At 30.6% G+C, this 18407-nt stretch overlaps 1 protein-coding gene across 5 annotated transcripts in view; it reads left to right on the top strand.

The window, feature by feature from the left end:
* LOC127719353 (coiled-coil domain-containing protein 150-like) overlaps nt 1-17687 on the top strand; it is a 42440-nt gene extending 24753 nt beyond the window's left edge. For 3 of the 5 annotated variants that reach the window (XM_052225423.1, XM_052225421.1, XM_052225425.1), the window contains 10 exons: nt 1154-1450; nt 2216-2410; nt 2791-2859; nt 3567-3728; nt 5827-5913; nt 6495-6574; nt 7356-7464; nt 8101-8127; nt 13453-13599; nt 14523-17687. In XM_052225423.1, the coding sequence (XP_052081383.1) occupies nt 1154-1450; nt 2216-2410; nt 2791-2859; nt 3567-3728; nt 5827-5913; nt 6495-6574; nt 7356-7464; nt 8101-8127; nt 13453-13599; nt 14523-14573 (1224 nt within the window). In that variant the 3' untranslated portion in view covers nt 14574-17687. The remainder of the gene's footprint in view (nt 1-1153; nt 1451-2215; nt 2411-2790; nt 2860-3566; nt 3729-5826; nt 5914-6494; nt 6575-7355; nt 7465-8100; nt 8128-13452; nt 13600-14522) is intronic. The other 2 variants (XM_052225424.1, XM_052225422.1) reach the window with 2 other exon arrangements.
* The last annotated feature ends 720 nt before the right edge of the window (nt 17688-18407 follow it).

Here is an 18407-nt window from a genome sequence, read left to right as displayed (position 1 = left end):
TCCATATAGTATGAAGTTATAGTTTTCATGACAGTCCCTATATTGTCCTTGATTCCCTAATTATTATGCGGGGCCTCGGGGCCGAGTGGTCTAAGTAGTTACTACTGTAATCACTAGCCAGTCAACACTGAGGTTGTGAGTTCGAACCCCGCTCGTGCGGGTGCACTCGACTCCAATCTTAATTGACTAGGATTGTCAGTTTTCCTATCGAAGGTCGGTGGTTTTCTCCGGGCGCGAAATAGCCCAAAAGCGGTGCTTAAAAGTGGCGTTAAAACACAGAAAATCAAATCAAATCTAATTATTATGTAAACTAAATTGCTTATTGTTACAAAGTGTAAAAAGATAAAAAAGGGAATTGAACAAAAAATGTCTGACTTTGTAAAATTTGTTTTTGAAGCCCTGATATACAGTATAGTTTTCTGCCAATAAGTAAAGGGTGTCTTATGCTTGTATTAGGACAAATACTGTATTTGAACAAAAAATAAGCTAAATGATGCTCCACCATACAGAATAATTTCATTATAACTCAATAAAAATGATTTCTGTTCATTTTCTTTATCCAGTCGGACGTGTTTGAAGATCAAAAGTATTAGACTGGTATGAATTTCTCCTGTGGTATTTAAAACATGATAACTCTACTATAATAATGAGGGTGGTAAAGGGTTATTTTTGTGGAACGTGTTTTGCCATTTTTATTTCACATGCAGCCGTGAAAAAGGTTCGTTATTGTCTGTGTTTCGAGAAATCCGTAAAAAGATTAACGTGCAAGAAATTTTTAATTGTTCGTTCATCGTGTAATGACAATTTTATTTTGCGTTCTTCTGTGTAGATACCCCCCCCTTTACGCCCCTCAATAATCAACTGAATCATTCAGGTCATTTTTAAGGTTTTGATTAAAGTTTAATTCATGTTTGGATTTTATCCTTGTGAAATCAGATTACACATACTGAGGATTTAAACACAAATTTAAATATTCAACAAATACTAATGTTCTATACAATGGTATGCTGAAACAGTCAAAACTGTTAAATCCAGTATACACAAAAAAAACACAATTTTCCTCCATCAACAAAAATTGGTACAAGGATATTTTCATGGGTACCAATTTTTGTATGTATACACAGGAAACTAAGTTACATTTGTATCTTTATAGATTAATGGTTTGCAAAGAAATCTGGAAGACGCTAAAGCTGTGAACAAAGAAATAGCATCGACACTAGAAGCTGTGATGTCATCACATTCACATTTACAAACTGTTGTTGAAGAACTACAGACAGAGCTTGGTAAAAAAGATTCCACGATTACAGCCATTAAAAATCAGAAATCCTCTGCTCAACAGGAATGGAAATTTGAAATGAAGCAGTTTGAGGAGAGAATGGAAAATTTAAGGGGAGAACTGAAAAAAGAACGGGATAAATCATTGAAGAAAAATAGTCGTGATATTGCTGAGGTATAAAACATGTTATCAGACCGTTAGATTTCTCGTTTCAACTGTTTTACATTTGTCATGTCAGGGCCTTTCATAGCTTGCTTTTGGGTATGGGGTTGTTCATTGTTGAAGGCCTCATGATGACCAATAGTTGCTTATGTCTATGTCATTTAGTCTCTTGTGGATAGTTGTCTCATTGGCAATCATACCACATCTTATTTTTAAAATGAAATGTGTCTAAATTGATTGAACTTATTTGAAACTGAAGATATTGTTCAAATTAGACATATTTATATAAATGTGGTAAGGGAGGAAACTCCAACAAGGTTTCTTGCTTACTCAAAACTGTTCATTGTAATTTAGGAACAAAAATTGATTGGTATATAAAAAAAAAACCCAAAAACATAATAAGGAATGAGTGGCAATACTCTTTAATACAGATATATTTTGGGAAAGGAATGTAAAATAGAATTAAAAAAAAAATGAATACTGTAAATTTGGAAATTAATGCGATGTTTTTTATTAATGTGAAAATGTGATAGTACCAGATACACAATAATAAAAACTCACAATTATAATTTTAGTTGTGATTTTCCTTTACAAAATTTTTGTATTCACATTTATTAGATCTCACAAGTTTACTAGTAATCAGTGATTCACAATAATAAATGCATGCATTAGATTCTGAATTTACAGTAGTTTTCTTGAAAAAAGAGTAGAGATACTTTGTATGCTTCAACACTTTCAGCTGAGTATGTTTTAGATATATATTGATATTTTTAATAGGTGCGGAAACAAAATGATAATTTATCGACACGTAATATGGAACTAGTGAAAGCTAACACAGAACTACGACATAAGATGACAGAGTATGAGAGTCAGACTAAGGACCTAAAAGATAAAATCAGGGACCAGAAAAAGAGGGTAGAATATCTACACAAATCAAAGAAAGATTTAGAAGAAAATTCTGAAAAAGTCAGGGTTAGTGCCTATACAGTAGTGGTTGACAAGAGTTAAAATAGTCTTAAATGTTACTGTATCTCTATTTTCACAGAATTTAAAAGTCACCATTTCTAGGGCAAAATTTGTTTGCAAGGCTTTATTGTCAGGTTTTTAATCCCTGATTTAAATCTTCCTGATAAAAATTAAATTAACATAAAGGATTTTTTTTTTATAGACTTTAACAATTGATTTAAAATTCCATGAGAATTTTATAAAGGTAACTGTATTGAGTAATTGATATTGGACCAACACCTGTATAAGGGGTATATTTTCAGGAAGAAACATTCATGGTATTATAATTTTTGTATTGAATAATGATAGTTCATCCAAATATAAAATTAATTTCATTTACTTTTTAGGAATTAAAATCTGAAATAGAAGACTTAGAAAACCTTAGAGACGAATATGTTAAAAGAAATACTGACCAGGTTTGTTTCGGGGTTATTTTTTAAAGAGGAAAATGGTTTGAAAATAGTTTTTTTTTTTCATTGTGTGATTTATTTTAGAGAATTATATAAACAAGACTGTTTCTGATTTGTTTCTAATGAGGCACAAGAAAGGTTATGTGTTAAGGAATTCCATATCTACACTAATTTTTATCATTTAAGGTTTTTATGGGGATTTCTTCAAAAACCTTTTACCAATATATCAGTTGTGATAGAAGCTAACTTTGATCAAAATAGTGCCACAATTAGAAAAAAATCATGTGAGATTTGTCACTTTGTTCATTGGCAAATTGCAGACTTTTCAGTACAGCAGCTTGTATAGTTCTGTACCAGAATTATGTTAACACACAATATTTTAGAAAACTCTCATCTTTAACCCTATAGTATTTATAAATGAAATACCATTTTTTTTGTGATATGAAAACGATATTGTTGATTTATATATATATATTTTTAATTAATTTCTTATTTCTATTATGGATTATTATTGTTTGAATACATATTTTGGAAAGTAATTTGAATTTACTAATAGTGTGTAGCTCACTAAATATACAGGTTGTATTTCCCCACAAATATATAGACATATTTCGTATTATTTGTTGTTTTTTTCCATTCATTTTCAATATATTAAAAGCAATAATCTTGGTTTGCTTGCTGTTTTTACTAACACCCATTTCATTGCTTTTCAGGGTGAAATGATAAACACTTTTATGAACCAGATTGCCTCTCTTCAGGTGGAGCTTAAACAACTGGCACAAAATCAGGCAGAGACCAATTTATTGATTCAACAAAGAGAGGTGGAACTTGAGAAAGAACGAACAGTGTCTCATGAAAATAAACGAAAATATGAAGTATGATATATAATAAAAAACCTGAAATAGAATTAATGAATCTAAAATTTAAAAGGTTTGGAAAAAAGGTTTACTTTAAAATCATAATGAATTGATATACAATATGGCTTAGGAATTATATTTTTCTGAAAGCCAGAAGCATGAGATTCAGTACAAATGGAAGGAGTATCCATTTGTACTGAATCTCCCTAATATGACATGAAATCTAAGTGGGCGCTGAAAGTCTGTTTTATTTTTACAAAAATCAGCCTCTATCCCTATTTCCAAATAGTTTCATCTTTTTTCTACACTTGATAGTTTCACATAACATATCATTTCATTTAGTTAAAACAGCATTTTTGTCTCGCCTCAACAACAAAAATGAGACTAAGGCATGCTGTTCCCGGCATCAGCATGGTTTTCATCAAATTTGAATCTTTTGTATAGTTTACAAGTTAAAGTTTGTGTTTAGATTAGTGAATGATACAAATATATGTGGTATGTAGTTAAATAAGCATTGACATTTCTCATTTCCATGAAAGTTGGTCCAGCACCTTCAGTCATGGTTCACTGACTTTCAATTAGTGGCAGTAGGAGGCGGTGTCATCCTGAATTCACCCCAATAATAAAACTCTTTCCTGGATCCCGAAGAATTAATCATCAATACCAGAGTCCAGATTAGTGAAAATTGCAAATTCCCCGCAAAAATAAAGGCCCAAGCCCGACGTCACGAAAAAGGTCCTTCAGCCCCTCTTGAATGTTCTGCATAGTTTACACGGTTGAATAATGTCATTTTAATTTCACTATTTGAATTATACTATCAATATTACAAAAAGGCGAGGCATCTGTTATACCAAACTATGTAAAAACAGCATTTGTATACAAAACAATGTCACTGTAAGCCCTGAGGCATCTCTGTTATACCAAACTATGTAAAAACACCATTTATATACAAAACAATGTCACTGTAAGCCCTGAGACATCTCTGTTATACCAAACTATGTAAAAACACCATTTATATACAAAACAATGTCACTGTAAGCCCTGAGACATCTCTGTTATACCAAACTATGTAAAAACACCATTTATATACAAAACAATGTCACTGTAAGCCCTGAGGCATCTCTGTTATACCAAACTATGTAAAAACACCATTTATATACAAAACAATGTCACTGTAAGCCCTGAGGCATCTCTGTTATACCAAACTATGTAAAAACACCATTTGTATACAAAACAATGTCACTGTAAGCCCTGAGGCATGCTGTCATAACTATTTGAATAAAATAAAATGAGAGAATTTCACATGTTTAAAATGATATTTACAAAATGTATGTTCAGAAAAAACAAATATAATAACAGGTAAATAAATACTGTTAAAAAAAGATTATCATTCAAAATATTTATGAAAGAAGGAAATGTAAAAAGGCGTGAGATTATCCCTAGACATAAAGAGTTTAACATGTATTTTACTTTTTACTAACTTATAGTATTATATTCCGTGTTTTTGTGTCAACCAAATAATTGAAGCCTCCTCCTCCTTATATTTATAACTGTTCTTCATTTATAACATCAAGACCATAAAAGTTATAAATGCTGCTATAGATAAATAAAATCGTATAATAAAAAAGCAAAACTAGGATGTTAAATTTGATGTATGCCTTTTTGTGCTTCTTTGTTACATTTGTTTGTTTTTATAGTGATTAAGATGATAACACAATGTTGACTGCTGTACCCCTTTTTTTGACATTTTTACCTATTGTGTCTGTTTTTTTCACACATCATTGTCAAGATAATGGAAATCAATGCGATTGTCATACAAGTGAGAGGTTTAGCTAGCTATAAAACCAGGTTCAATCCACCATTTTCTACATAAGAAAATGCCTGTACCAAGTCAGGAATATGACAGTTGTTATCCATTTGTTTGATGTGTTTGAGCTTTTGATTTTGCCATTTGATTAGGGACTATCCTTTTTGAATTTTCCTCGGAGTTCAGTATTTTTGTGATTTTACTTTTTACACAATTTCACCATATAAAAATCATGTAAGATATAGTAAAATTGGTTCAGAAAAACTGTACAAACTGCTTTAGATTATTTAAGATTCTATTATATTGCAGCATACAGTGAAACAGAAAGACGATATTGACAGAATGAGAAGAGAGACAGAAAATAGGTTAAAGGAAGCTCAGGATGAATCGTCAGAGGTAACTGAGTGAAAGAGAAAGTCATTATCTTTTTATTTTCGTGGTTACTTTATTTTGAGTAGTCCTTTCAGCAAACTATGCTGAGTATTAACTTACTATTTAATTTTCTTGATGAATTTATATAAAGGGAGGCCCATATTTACTACAATATATATTTACATTACATTTCACTCACAAAAATTGAAAATAACTCTGACAGTAAGTTGGTTTACACTTGGTGGAAAAGGAAGTGATAATCTATATGTTATGACTGATATAACTAGAAATTAAAAAATCAGCGTTGAAAAAATGGACAAATTGCTATGTTCTTAAAAGGATTAAACAATTTTTATGAATATAAATGAATTCCTTGCTATTTATAGGTAGATAAATAGATATTAGCTAAACTCAGACTTTTAAATTATCTTCACCATGCAAGTGTTATTTAGGAGTGATGATCAGTTTTTTTTTTTGCATTGTTGATATCACACTTGGCTAGTAATGGTACAAAGATAGTATGATGAAAAGACAAGTATATATCTCAATGATGTTAATGTTATTCAACGTTCTTGTTATACTTTATTTATGTTTTTGTTTTTTAGATCTCTGTCCATTTACAAGATGCCCACGACTGGTTTAGAAACAAGTTTGAAAAACTACAGAATGAGTTAGTCACTTCTAAGTATGTCAAATAGTCTTTGCTGTCAGAAACCATACATGTCCTATCCCCTAGCAAAAGCAAGGAGAATAATTCATAGAATTTTGTATATTTTAAATAAAAGGACTTTTTTCCAAAACAATTGTTTTAAAAATTTTGAAAATTTTAAAGCAGAATTATTTCTTTTTGAAAATTATGTTTTACGTGATATTGTGTCAAAAATTTTGAATTGTAACCTTCTACTTCTAATTCTCTATAAACTTTCTTAATTTAGATTAATCTAAAATTATTACTTTCAAAATGTTGATACATGCTTATTTTGTTAAACAGAAACTGTACAGCAAAACGTATTTGTTTTTTTTCCCTTGAAACTGTAACTTAAGATAGCCAGATAGAAAACTTTATTTGAATTCAATGTAGTAAAAACATATAAACATCAGCTCTGATTGGCTGTTCACCTAATGTAAAAATGGGATACAAATCAAATGAAACAAAGCATCATACACATATAATTACATTAGATGTATGTTTCATTATAATACGTTATTCTGATTGGCTAACTGCAATCTCACGTTATTCCTTAATCAACTTCATTACACAATGAAATTTTGTAAAAGCATTGACCGTGCGCACATTTTTAGAATGAAGAGCTTCCGGACTTCATACAAAATGTACTATGGTCAACGCTTTTACACCCCAATGAAGTTACAAAAAGAAACATTCAAATCTTAATAAAATATACAACTGATTACAAACTATTTAGTATTTAAAAACTAAATTAAAAAAAATTGTATGAATTTAACAGAAGAAAGCAGGAAGATTTAGTACAAGATACAGAGGAACAGAAAAGAAAAGCAGACGAAGAGAAATTAAAGGCTCATGCTGCTGTGGAAAAGGCTAAAGCAATGATCAGGGTAAGACTTATTTCTTATCAATAAAACTCATCCTACAAAAATGAGATTTAATCGTTTTACAATATTTGGATTTGCTTATTATACAATAATGGGATTTTCTCATATGATATGATAAATGAAAGTACTCATACGATAATTGGATTTACTCATCATGCGATATATGGATGTACTCAAAATACGATAAAGGGATTAACTCATCGTATGATAAATTGATGTACTCATTATACGATAATTGGATTTACTCATCATATGATAATGGGATTTACTCATTATACGATAATTGGATTTACTCATATACGATAATTGGATTTACTCATTATACGATAATCAGGTTTACTTCCTGGTTGTGTAATTAATTTCAGTATTCATATTTAAAAATATTTTTTATATTTATTAAAGAAATAGAAAATGGCCATACAAGGAAGTATTCATAAGAATAATTTAATTTTACCTCATATTAATTCAGATATATTGATGAATCATTTATGTTTAATTTTGCTAAAGATAAATAGTTTATAGTTAAACTATGTAAATAGGAGTGTTGCATTGTACACATGAATTTTCCAGATTTGGATAATTAAGAAAATACTTTAGTATTTTATGTATCAACTTAAATTCAAAATATTTGTTTTCAAGGAGGTTGACAAAAGGAGAAAAAATATGGTATATTTTTATATTTTCCTATCTACACTGCACTATACTAACCTAGCACCATTTATTGTCGTTATCACAAATCATTGTTCTCGTAAATAGCTTTCATTGTCAGCTAGTTCACATAGTTCTAGTACTAGTGCAACTGTTAAAATGACTAGTTGTAGGATCATAGGCTAAGTGTTATGATGTAAAATGCAAAGAATTTAGTTTATTTCACAATAAATTGATTGATGTCACATGACTATTATTAGCTCACCTGGCTGAAGGGCCAAGTGAGCTTTTCTCATCACTTGGCGTCCGTCGTCCGTTGTTGTCGTCCGTCGTCGTTAGCTTTTTACAAAAATCTTCTCCTCTGAAACCACTGGGCCAAATTTAACCAAACTTGGCCACAATCATCATTAGGGTATCTAGTTTAAAAAAATGTGTCCGAAGACCCTGCCAACCAACCAAGATGGCCGCCATGGCTAAAAATAGAACATAAGAGAAAAATGTAGATTTTGGCTTATATCTCTGAAACCAAAGCATTTAGAGTAAATCTGACGTGGGTAAAACTGATTATCAGGTCAAGATCTATCTGCCCTGAAATTTTCAGACAAATCTGACAACCTGTTGTTGGGTTGCTGCCCCTGAATTGGTAATTTTAAGGAAATTTTGCAGTTTTTGGTTATTATCTTGAATATTATTATAGATAGAGATAAACTGTAAACAGCAATAATGTTCAGCAAAGTAAGATCTACAAATAAGTTGTCATGACCAAAATTGTCAGTCGACCCCTTTAGGAGTTATTGCCCTTAATAGTCAATTTTTAACAATTTTTTGTCAATTTTTGTAATCTTTTACAAAAATCTTCTTCTCTGAAACTTCTGAGACAAATTTAACCATACTTGGCCATAATCATTATTAGGGTATCTAGTTTAAAAAATTTGTCCGATGACCCCACCTTCCAACCATCATGGCCGACTTGGTTAAAAATAGAACATAAGGGGTAAAATGCAGTTTTTGGTTTATATCTCTGAAACTAAAGCATTTAGAGCAAATCTGACAGGTGGCTAAAAATTTTCAGACGAATCCGACAACCCGTTGTTGGGTTGCTGCCACTGAGTTCGTAATTTTACAAAAATTTTGCAGTTTTTTGTTATTATCTTAGATATCATTATAATATCTAATATCTAATACTATTAATTATGATTTTAACCTTATTTTACATGATTTCCAAAGCATCAGTAAATACAGGTGAGCGACACAGGCTCTTGAGAGCCTCTAGTTATACAGCTATTTAGGTTGTTTATCATGCCAACTTTCATAACTCACTTCCTTTTACATACACTTGTTGCCTGTTTCCCATATTTTTACAATTTCTTGTTCCATTTTTTTCACAATCTAATACCTCCCCTTATGCACTCAACCATGAGAGGCACAACTTAGCACTTTTTACTTCATTAAAAAAAAAAATTAAAAAAAAATGTGAAATGTGTTCTGGTTAACTGATAGTAAACACATTATAGAAATAACTATGAAAACACCAACTGCTATCTAATATGGCAGCCAACTTTGCTAGAATAGTAAATCATGATAGTCGATGAAATAATTCTGAAGAAATCTTGCAAAGGATGACATATTATCAAATTTTAGGGAAAGATTAATTTCTCATCCTTTTTGAAAAATATGGTTGACAAGCCCAACTGCTAGTGATTGATTGATTGGTGTTTAACGCCACTTTCAATGCTATTGTGCTATTTCGTGGCTGTCAGTTTTTAATTGTGGAAGAAGCCAGAAAGAACCACAAACCTTCGGTAGGAAAACTGACAATCCTAGTCAATTAAGAATGAAGTCGAGTGCACCTGCCCTGTGAGGGATTCGAACTCACAACCTCAGTGTTGACAGGCTAGTGATACAGTAGTTCGACTACTTAGACCACTTGGGCACCGAGGCCCCCTTCCCTAACTGCTAGTGACCTTGATGTTCAGTGTTACTAAGAATAAGGAGTTTAAATGTGTAAATAGGTCTTAGGGGATTTAGGAGATTAGTTTTTTATGCCCCCGCCGTAGCGGAGGGGGCATTAAGTTTTACCCTTGTCCGTCTGTACGTACGTACGTCCCAAAATTGGTTTCCGTTCTCTAACTTTAGTTTGCCTCAACCAAATGTTATGAAACTTATACACAATGTTTATTACCACAAAACACAGATCGAGTTTGAATTTTGGTGGCGTCACTTTTACCGTTCTAGAGTTATGCCCCTTTACAAATGGAAAAATTGCTGAATTTTTCGTTTCCGTTCTCTAACTTTAGTTCGCCACAACCAAATGTTATGAAACTTATACAGAATGCCTTTTACCACAAAACACAGATCAAGTTTGAATTTTCGTGGCATCACTTTTACCGTTCTAGTTATGCCCCTTTACAAATGGAAAAAATGCTGAATTTTTTGTTTCCATTCTCTTATTTTAGTTTGCCTTAACCAAATGTTATGAAACTTATACACAGTGCTTATTACCACAAAACACAGATCAACTTTGAATTTTGGTGGTGCCACTTTAACCGTTCTAGAGTTATGCCTCTTTATAAATGGAAAAATTGCAAAATTTTTATTTTCTTCTAAATATTAAGTAATTTTTAAATTGGAGTTATCTTCCTTTTTCCATGATTATAGTTGAATCAACTACAATCAATGCTTTATACAATGCAATGTTTAATTTTGACTTCCACTGATAAAACACAGATCAAGATGAATTTGGGTAGTGTCACTTTAACCATTATTGAGTTATGCCCCTTTATAAATCGAAAGATTGCAAAATTTTTAGTTTCCATTCGGTTACTTAAGTTTGCCCCAACCAAACATTATGAAACCTATACACAATATTCATTACCACAAAACTAAGATCAAGTACAATTTTTTGGTTTCTGTTTTCTAACTTTAGTTTGCCTCAACCAAATGTTATGAAACTTATACACAATGCTTATTACTACATAATACAGATTGAGTACGAAATTTGGTGGCGACACTTTTACCATTCTTGAGTTATGTCCCATTATAAACACAAAAATTGCTGAATATTTCGTTTCCTTTCTCTAACTTTAGTTTGTCTCAACCAAATGTTATAAAACTTATACACAACCGTTCTAGAGTACTGCATGTTTACAAATAGAAAAATTGCTGAATTTTTAGTTTCTGTTCTCTACTTAAGTTAGCCTCAACCAAATGTTATGAGACTTACACACACTGCTTATTACCACAAAACTCAGATCAAGTTCAAATTTGGGTAGCGTCACTTTTACCGTTCTTGAGTTATGTCCCTTTATAACTATATGATATGCAAGCGGGGGCATCATCTGTGTCCACATGTGGACACTATCCACATTTATTTTTAAATTTCTTAAAATAATGGATGCATATTTTGGTGAAATAGTTCTGTGGTGGTTCTTTTGCAGTATTGTGTTGTATTTCACCGTGTGTTTGTTGTTGTGAAACATTTGTTTTTATTAGACAAAAAAATCAAGCGACATTATATTATATCCTATACATTAAAATGGGCATAAGACCATACATTATACTGAAAAAGTGATGTAACAATATAATTTAGAAGTAAGAAAACTCAGAATCATCTTCTTTTCACCCAAAATTTGGTATAACTTTTTGAACCCTAATTCTCATGTATAAATATTAAACATATAACATTACAAAAGTGAAATATTAAGAATTCTATATTGAGACACAGAAGAAAACACACAAACCTGCAACAACAACATATACAGACTATTTTGAGTTACTAGAATGAAGACAATTTTTCTTAGTCTATGAAAAAACATGATTGCAATGAAAAGAGACAAACACAAAATTTGACACCATATGCAATTTCATTTAATTTCCACTTCAGAAAACCTTTCATTTATGTCAAATCCACCCTTCATTTTCACCTGTGTGTGTTTATTGAAAAATATAGAATTAGTCAGACTTTCATTTATGAACAAAAATCACAATGGATGTAGATGGATAATTGTCCTGGTCTGTTGGGTGTTGTACCCATTTGTTTAACATATGAGATGTTGCTTTACTTCTGTGTATATTTATCTGCGTTGTGATCAAGTTATTGCATGGGAAGGATGAAGTTTGATACAAGTAGATTCTCAGCTTCTGAATGTCCCCCCTATTGATAAATAGATGCAGAGTTACTTCCCTCTATATTTATATGTGTTGTGATCAAGTTATTGCATAGCAAGTAGATTCTCAGCTTCTGGATGTCCCCCTATTGATAAATATATGCAGAGTTACTTTCCTCTATATTTATATGTGTTGTGATCATGTTCATGCATAGCAAGTAGATTTTCAGTTTCTGGATGTTTTCCCCTATTGATAAATAGATGCAGAGTTACTTCCCTCTATATTTATATGTGTTGTGATCAAGTTATTACATAGCAAGTAGATTTTCAGTTTCTGGATGTTTTCCCCTATTGATAAATAGATGCAGAGTTACTTTCCTCTATATTTATATGTGTTGTGATCAAGTTATTGCATAGCAAGTAGATTTTCAGTTTCTGGATGTTTTCCCCTATTGATAAATAGATGCAGAGTTACTTCCCTCTATATTTATCTGCATTGTGATCAAGTTATTGCATAGCAATGATGAGGTTTGATGTTAGTAGATTCAGTAGTAATCTCCAAAAGTTAAATTTTTATTTTAAAAAACACTTGCTTCTGGTATGTTTATTAGAACAGTATTATATGGAAACCCCATCACTAGAGTTATTTAGTTGCTGTACAAGATGTAGTTTAGTAGTTCTGTATTTTTATAGTTATAGTCTATAAGTACTGTATTTTTTTAGAGCATATATTACCATATGTTTTACTATGATGAAATTTTTCATCATAAATTATTTATATAATGCTTTTTTTTATTGTTCTTTCTCTTCTGTTCCTGTTAGCTCATATAGAGTATTTAAGTATTTTTTACCATGTGTTTTAACATAACTTAACATCAAAATGTTCTTAACACTTTTTTTTATATCTGCATATAGGGAATATACATACTGTAAATTCATCAATTATTTCATGCATTTGTTACTGCTATTTAAAAAAATCTGCATACATAAATATGTATCAGATATCAGAATGCTAGTTCTTAGTACTGTCATATTCACCCTGTCTCATTATTTGCATTAATAAAAATATTGCAATAATTTTTGAATTTACAGTACATCAAGTTCTGAATCTTACCAAAAATTATATAATCCATAATATTATTATATAATAATCAATGTTTTAGGGAAGATTTACAGTTTTATTACATTATTTACTAATTTGTGATGAAAATTTTGCATTTTAATATATTTTGAACAGAATAGCCGAGAGAGTATAAGTCGTCTTGCTGACTATGCAAACGTTGCTGACAATGAGACCAAACACCAGCTCCAGAAACTACAACAACAATTACAAAGAGAGAAAGACCATAATAAATATCTAGAGATGAAACATGGTGCCTATAAAGTAAGTATCTTAACATGGGCTGAACATAGGTCATAGGTCAAAGGTCTAGAAACTACAATAACAATTACAAAGAGAGAAAGACCATAATAAATATCTAGAGATGAAAAATGGTGCCTATAAAGTAAGTATCTTAACATGGACTGAACATAGGTCATAGGTCAAAGGTTCAGAAACTACAATAACAATTACAAAGAGAGAAAGATCATAATAAATATCTAGAGATGAAACATGGTGCCTATAAAGTAAGTATCTTAACATGGGCTGAACATAGGTCATAGGTCAAAGGTTCAGAAACTACAATAACAATTACAAAGAGAGAAAGATCATAATAAATATCTAGAGATGAAACATGGTGCCTATAAAGTAAGTATCTTAACATGGGCTGAACTTGGGTCCTACATGATTTAAATATTTATAACCGGTATAAAAATTATAGTTATAATATCATATTTGTATTTGTTACTTAGAGTTGATGTATAAGAATTTGACTTTAAAGGAAATATTTTAAAGGCCATACTTGAAACTGTACATGTGTAATCAAGCTTGATGTATGTATCTGTTTTTATGTCAAAAATAAACAAATTACAAAATAAAAAAAAAAATTAGGTCATAAGCATTTTTTTCTGCTGATAAACAACTCTTCCAAAATTTAAATAAAAAAATCCCTCAAATGCTTCTCCTATGTAGGTGTAAACTAGCCAATAATGTCAAGAGAACAAATAACTAAAAGATGGCAGAAAATCTATTGGATATGTTAATTTTCATTATGTTCAGTAACTAATAAATTATTCATGGTTTACCTAGCAAATAAGCAATATAAAGATTTTAAGTCCAGAATTCATAGTCGATAAGTTTAACTTAACTTAAATCTTCATCTATGCAGGAAATATTCTTAAATGTGAAAATTTCTTCTTCATTTTCAGGAAGCAAGTGTTCGACAAATGGAATGTTTACTCAAAGAATTTAATCAGTGATATTCAGACTGCATGACTGCTAACATAGTGCTTTAATACTATTGGTTGAAAATCAGGTTAATTGGACTTTGACCTTGTGACCTCAGTAAAGAATTGTGTACCATATTATCATAACAGATATTTACATAATGGAAACTTTAAGGATTTGTTTTATTTTGAGAATCAAATGAATGAATCAGACTTTTTTTTACTGCAATCATTTGTTTTTTCAAGGGAGGGTGTTTCAGAATTTTATTGAATGTTTATAGTAAAAATGAATGAGTTTGGGTATATAAAACTGCTGCCATAAGATACACCTGCCAGACAATTATGATATTGATCATTTTAAATTTATCATAAAAAAGAGTGTAAAAAATTCACAAAAATGTGTGTGCCTGTGTATTGACATGATATCCTGTATATTATACAGTTCACCTGACCCCACTTAAAGATTTCTAAGGTTCTGACTGGACAGTGAAGTCCAAGCTATTAGAGATATCTGACCTCTTAGATGTCCCTGTGTTATTTCATAAATTATATAACATCGACTTGGGTAATGAATTTATAAACTCAGAAATTGAACTTTGATTTATTTATTGTATGAAATTTAACAGAGTGCAAGATTAGTACGTCAATTCAACAGATCTTCACCAGCTATGATATAAATTAAGGCAACCTAATCTAAGACTAACTTATTTAGATTTAATTAACTCTTAAAACAACAGTTGAAAACCTGATCACAAACTGTTTATGGCTTGTTGTGCTTTATTATTGTATTTGTTGAACAATGGACAAACAACAGGATTATTATAATCATTTCAGGAAATGCTGCATACACAAAAATGCTATCAAAATTAAAATGCAAGTTTTATATTTTTGGCAAAACCTTTCTTCATCACATTTTTGGCAATAATAAGAACCTCACATAAATTTTTGATTTATAGTAATCCTTATAAGCAATTTGTTTTTAAGTTTAGGAAGTTAGCATGCAATTAAATGCCAGCGACTCTTTTCACAAAATATCTTACGATTAAAATTGATCGTAAGTTATACTGAAATGTGTTTGACTTACGAGTATTTTTACTCTTAAGATATTTTGTGAAAAGAGCCGCAGAATGTTTTTTAGTCCCCTACCGACGAAGTCGAACGGGAATTTAGGTTTGCACTTCGTCCATCTGTCTGTCTGTCTGTCCGTCTGTCTGTCCTTCTGTCAGTCCGACAAATCAGTTTTCCACACTTTTTTTCTTCATGCTTGAAGATATTGAATTGATATTTGGTATATTGTTTAATCATGACAAGTTTCAGATCAAGTTTGAATTTTGTTCCGGTCTGAAAATTTTGTGCAGAGTTATGGTCCTTGGACTTGGAAAATTCACTGAAATATTCAGTTTTCCGCACTTTTTTTCGTCATTCTTGAAGATATTGATTTAATAATTGATACATTGTTTTATCATGACAAGTTACAGATCAAGTTCGAATTTTGTTCCGGTCTGATGAGTTTTCTGCACTTTTTTTCGTCATGCTTGAAGATATTGATTTGATAATTGGTATATAGTTTTATCATGACAAGTTACAGACCAAATTTGAATTTTGTTTCGGTTTGATGATTTTTTGCAGAGTTATGGTCCTTGGACTTAGAAAATTCACTTAAATTATCAGTTTTCCGCACTTTTTTTCGTCATGCTTGAAGATATTGACTTGATATTTGTTATATAGTTTACACCATGACAAGTTATAGATCAAGTTAGCATTTTGTTCCAGTACAATTAATTTTTAACCGGTAGGGGACTGTGTATTGTCATGCAATACTCTCAGAATGCTTGTTTAATTTTCACATTCCAGAGAATGTGTACATAGATATAAGAAGATGTGGTATGAGTGCCAATGAGACAACTCTCCATCCAAGTCACAATTTGTAAAAGTAAACCATTATAGGTCATACATACATTTAACATTCATCAAATGTACTTTTTTATGCTGGTATTGGTTGTTATTTTATCATCAATAATATATGGATTACTGGTTGATGATTAAATTGTTGAAGGGTTTAACTTTGAAATGAATCATGACAGATTTAAAATCAAACATTATTTGTAGTCTGTTACTAAATGGTTGTGCGAGTTACAATGTACTATGTATGCTTGAAGTGTACAATTTTGAATAAAATGAAATTACAAGAAGCATGATATGGAAAGATTTTTTCATTTTAGATTGGAAGACCACATATATCTCTCAAATCAAAATATTTTTCAAGTTTTATATGTGTGCTTTTTATGCATCAGTTCTACTTTCCCTTTTTTGGAAATTATTAATTACTTGGTATGATAAATGCCTGTCTGTTTACTTAATTCTAAACCTAGAAAAACAAATCATTTGGTAATTTTAATGCACAACATTGAAAACCTGATTTGATAAATTTACTTTGTAACAAACCTAATCTAATTTCTGATCCAAATTTAACTGAAATACTTTTAGAAGCCAGCCGTAAGGAAATCAGAGATGTTGATCTACCAGAAGATCATTTTAATTTCACAAATATTACCGGTACTAAGTTTATTATACTTAAAATTTGAAGTAGGATACTAATATAGACCTTACAAGCCAGTATTTATTTAGTTACTATTTTATTAGAACGAAATATGCATTAGATTGCAATATGTGTGTATTTTGTGTGTCAAATATTGGATATATGTCATGGTAGTGAATACTTATATCTGTGATAAAATTCCTCAATATACAAAACTTGGACTGCAATTTTCAAATTAGCAAAAATTTAAAGGCTTATCCAAAATTCAGGGGAGATAATAATTAACATGTTTTCCCAAATCATTTATTAAAAATGTTTTGAAATGATGAATGATTCTAAAATATTAATCCTTATTATATGAACGAAACATAAATGTACTGCATCATTAACAATTCTGACCTTTGATTGAACATTTGGATGTCATTTTATCCTTAAATCCTTTTTTAGATAAAATGAATATATTGCAGTCTTCGTTTTGACTATTGATCATTTCTGTGCTAAAGTTGTGTTCACCTTTATACAAATGCATTTTTATATGTCAGAATAGTTATTTTTTTATATTTTTGTGTACTAGCATTTAAGGTGAATTAAACATGATATAAAATGTATTTGAATGTTACTATGTATTTGTCAAAAATTTTCATGGAACTGAACTTTGATTAACCTAAACATGTTACCTTGGATAATTGCTTTCTCATCATTTAAAAGTTTTTCCTAGAAACTTTAAAAATAGATTTACTGTGTTGTAAGGATGTCTCATCCTTATAAAATATGGACATGTGGTATGATTGCTATTGAGACAAATATCCATCAGAGACCAAATGACATAATGATTGCAAAGGTCAACAAACAACCTTCAACAATGAGCAAAACCCACACCCCACAGCAAGTCACTAAAGGCCCAGACATAACAAAACAATTCAAACGAGAAAACTACTAGCATGACTTATGCACAAAACAACACGTGAAAAACATATATGATACACAGCAACAAACAACCATTGAATCACAGACTCCCGACATCACTTTCATGGTTCAATGACTGAATAAATCAGTTTATTGATCAACTCAAAGTTTTTGTGAAAGAAAAAAGTAAAACTTGCAACCATCTTGAATGACAGATGGGTCACTGGATGCAATTATATAAGTTCATATTTCACAAGTTTTTCTATGCAAGAGTAGATTCAAAAAAGTTAAATACTTAGTGATGTTCACATATTTAAAATAAATATATTCAAAGTGCTTTTTGTGATGGTCATGATTTATTTTCCTGGTCTTTGTACATATCATCCTTTATCTTCCCTCGGTTAACACAGGCATTATCCTCT

Source organism: Mytilus californianus, unplaced genomic scaffold (genome assembly GCF_021869535.1).
Source record: "Mytilus californianus isolate M0D057914Y unplaced genomic scaffold, xbMytCali1.0.p SCAF_11, whole genome shotgun sequence".
Lineage (NCBI taxonomy): Eukaryota > Metazoa > Mollusca > Bivalvia > Mytilida > Mytilidae > Mytilus > Mytilus californianus.
The sequence above is the reverse complement of the archived record's forward strand: the minus strand, read 5'-3'. Positions and strand labels throughout refer to the sequence as shown.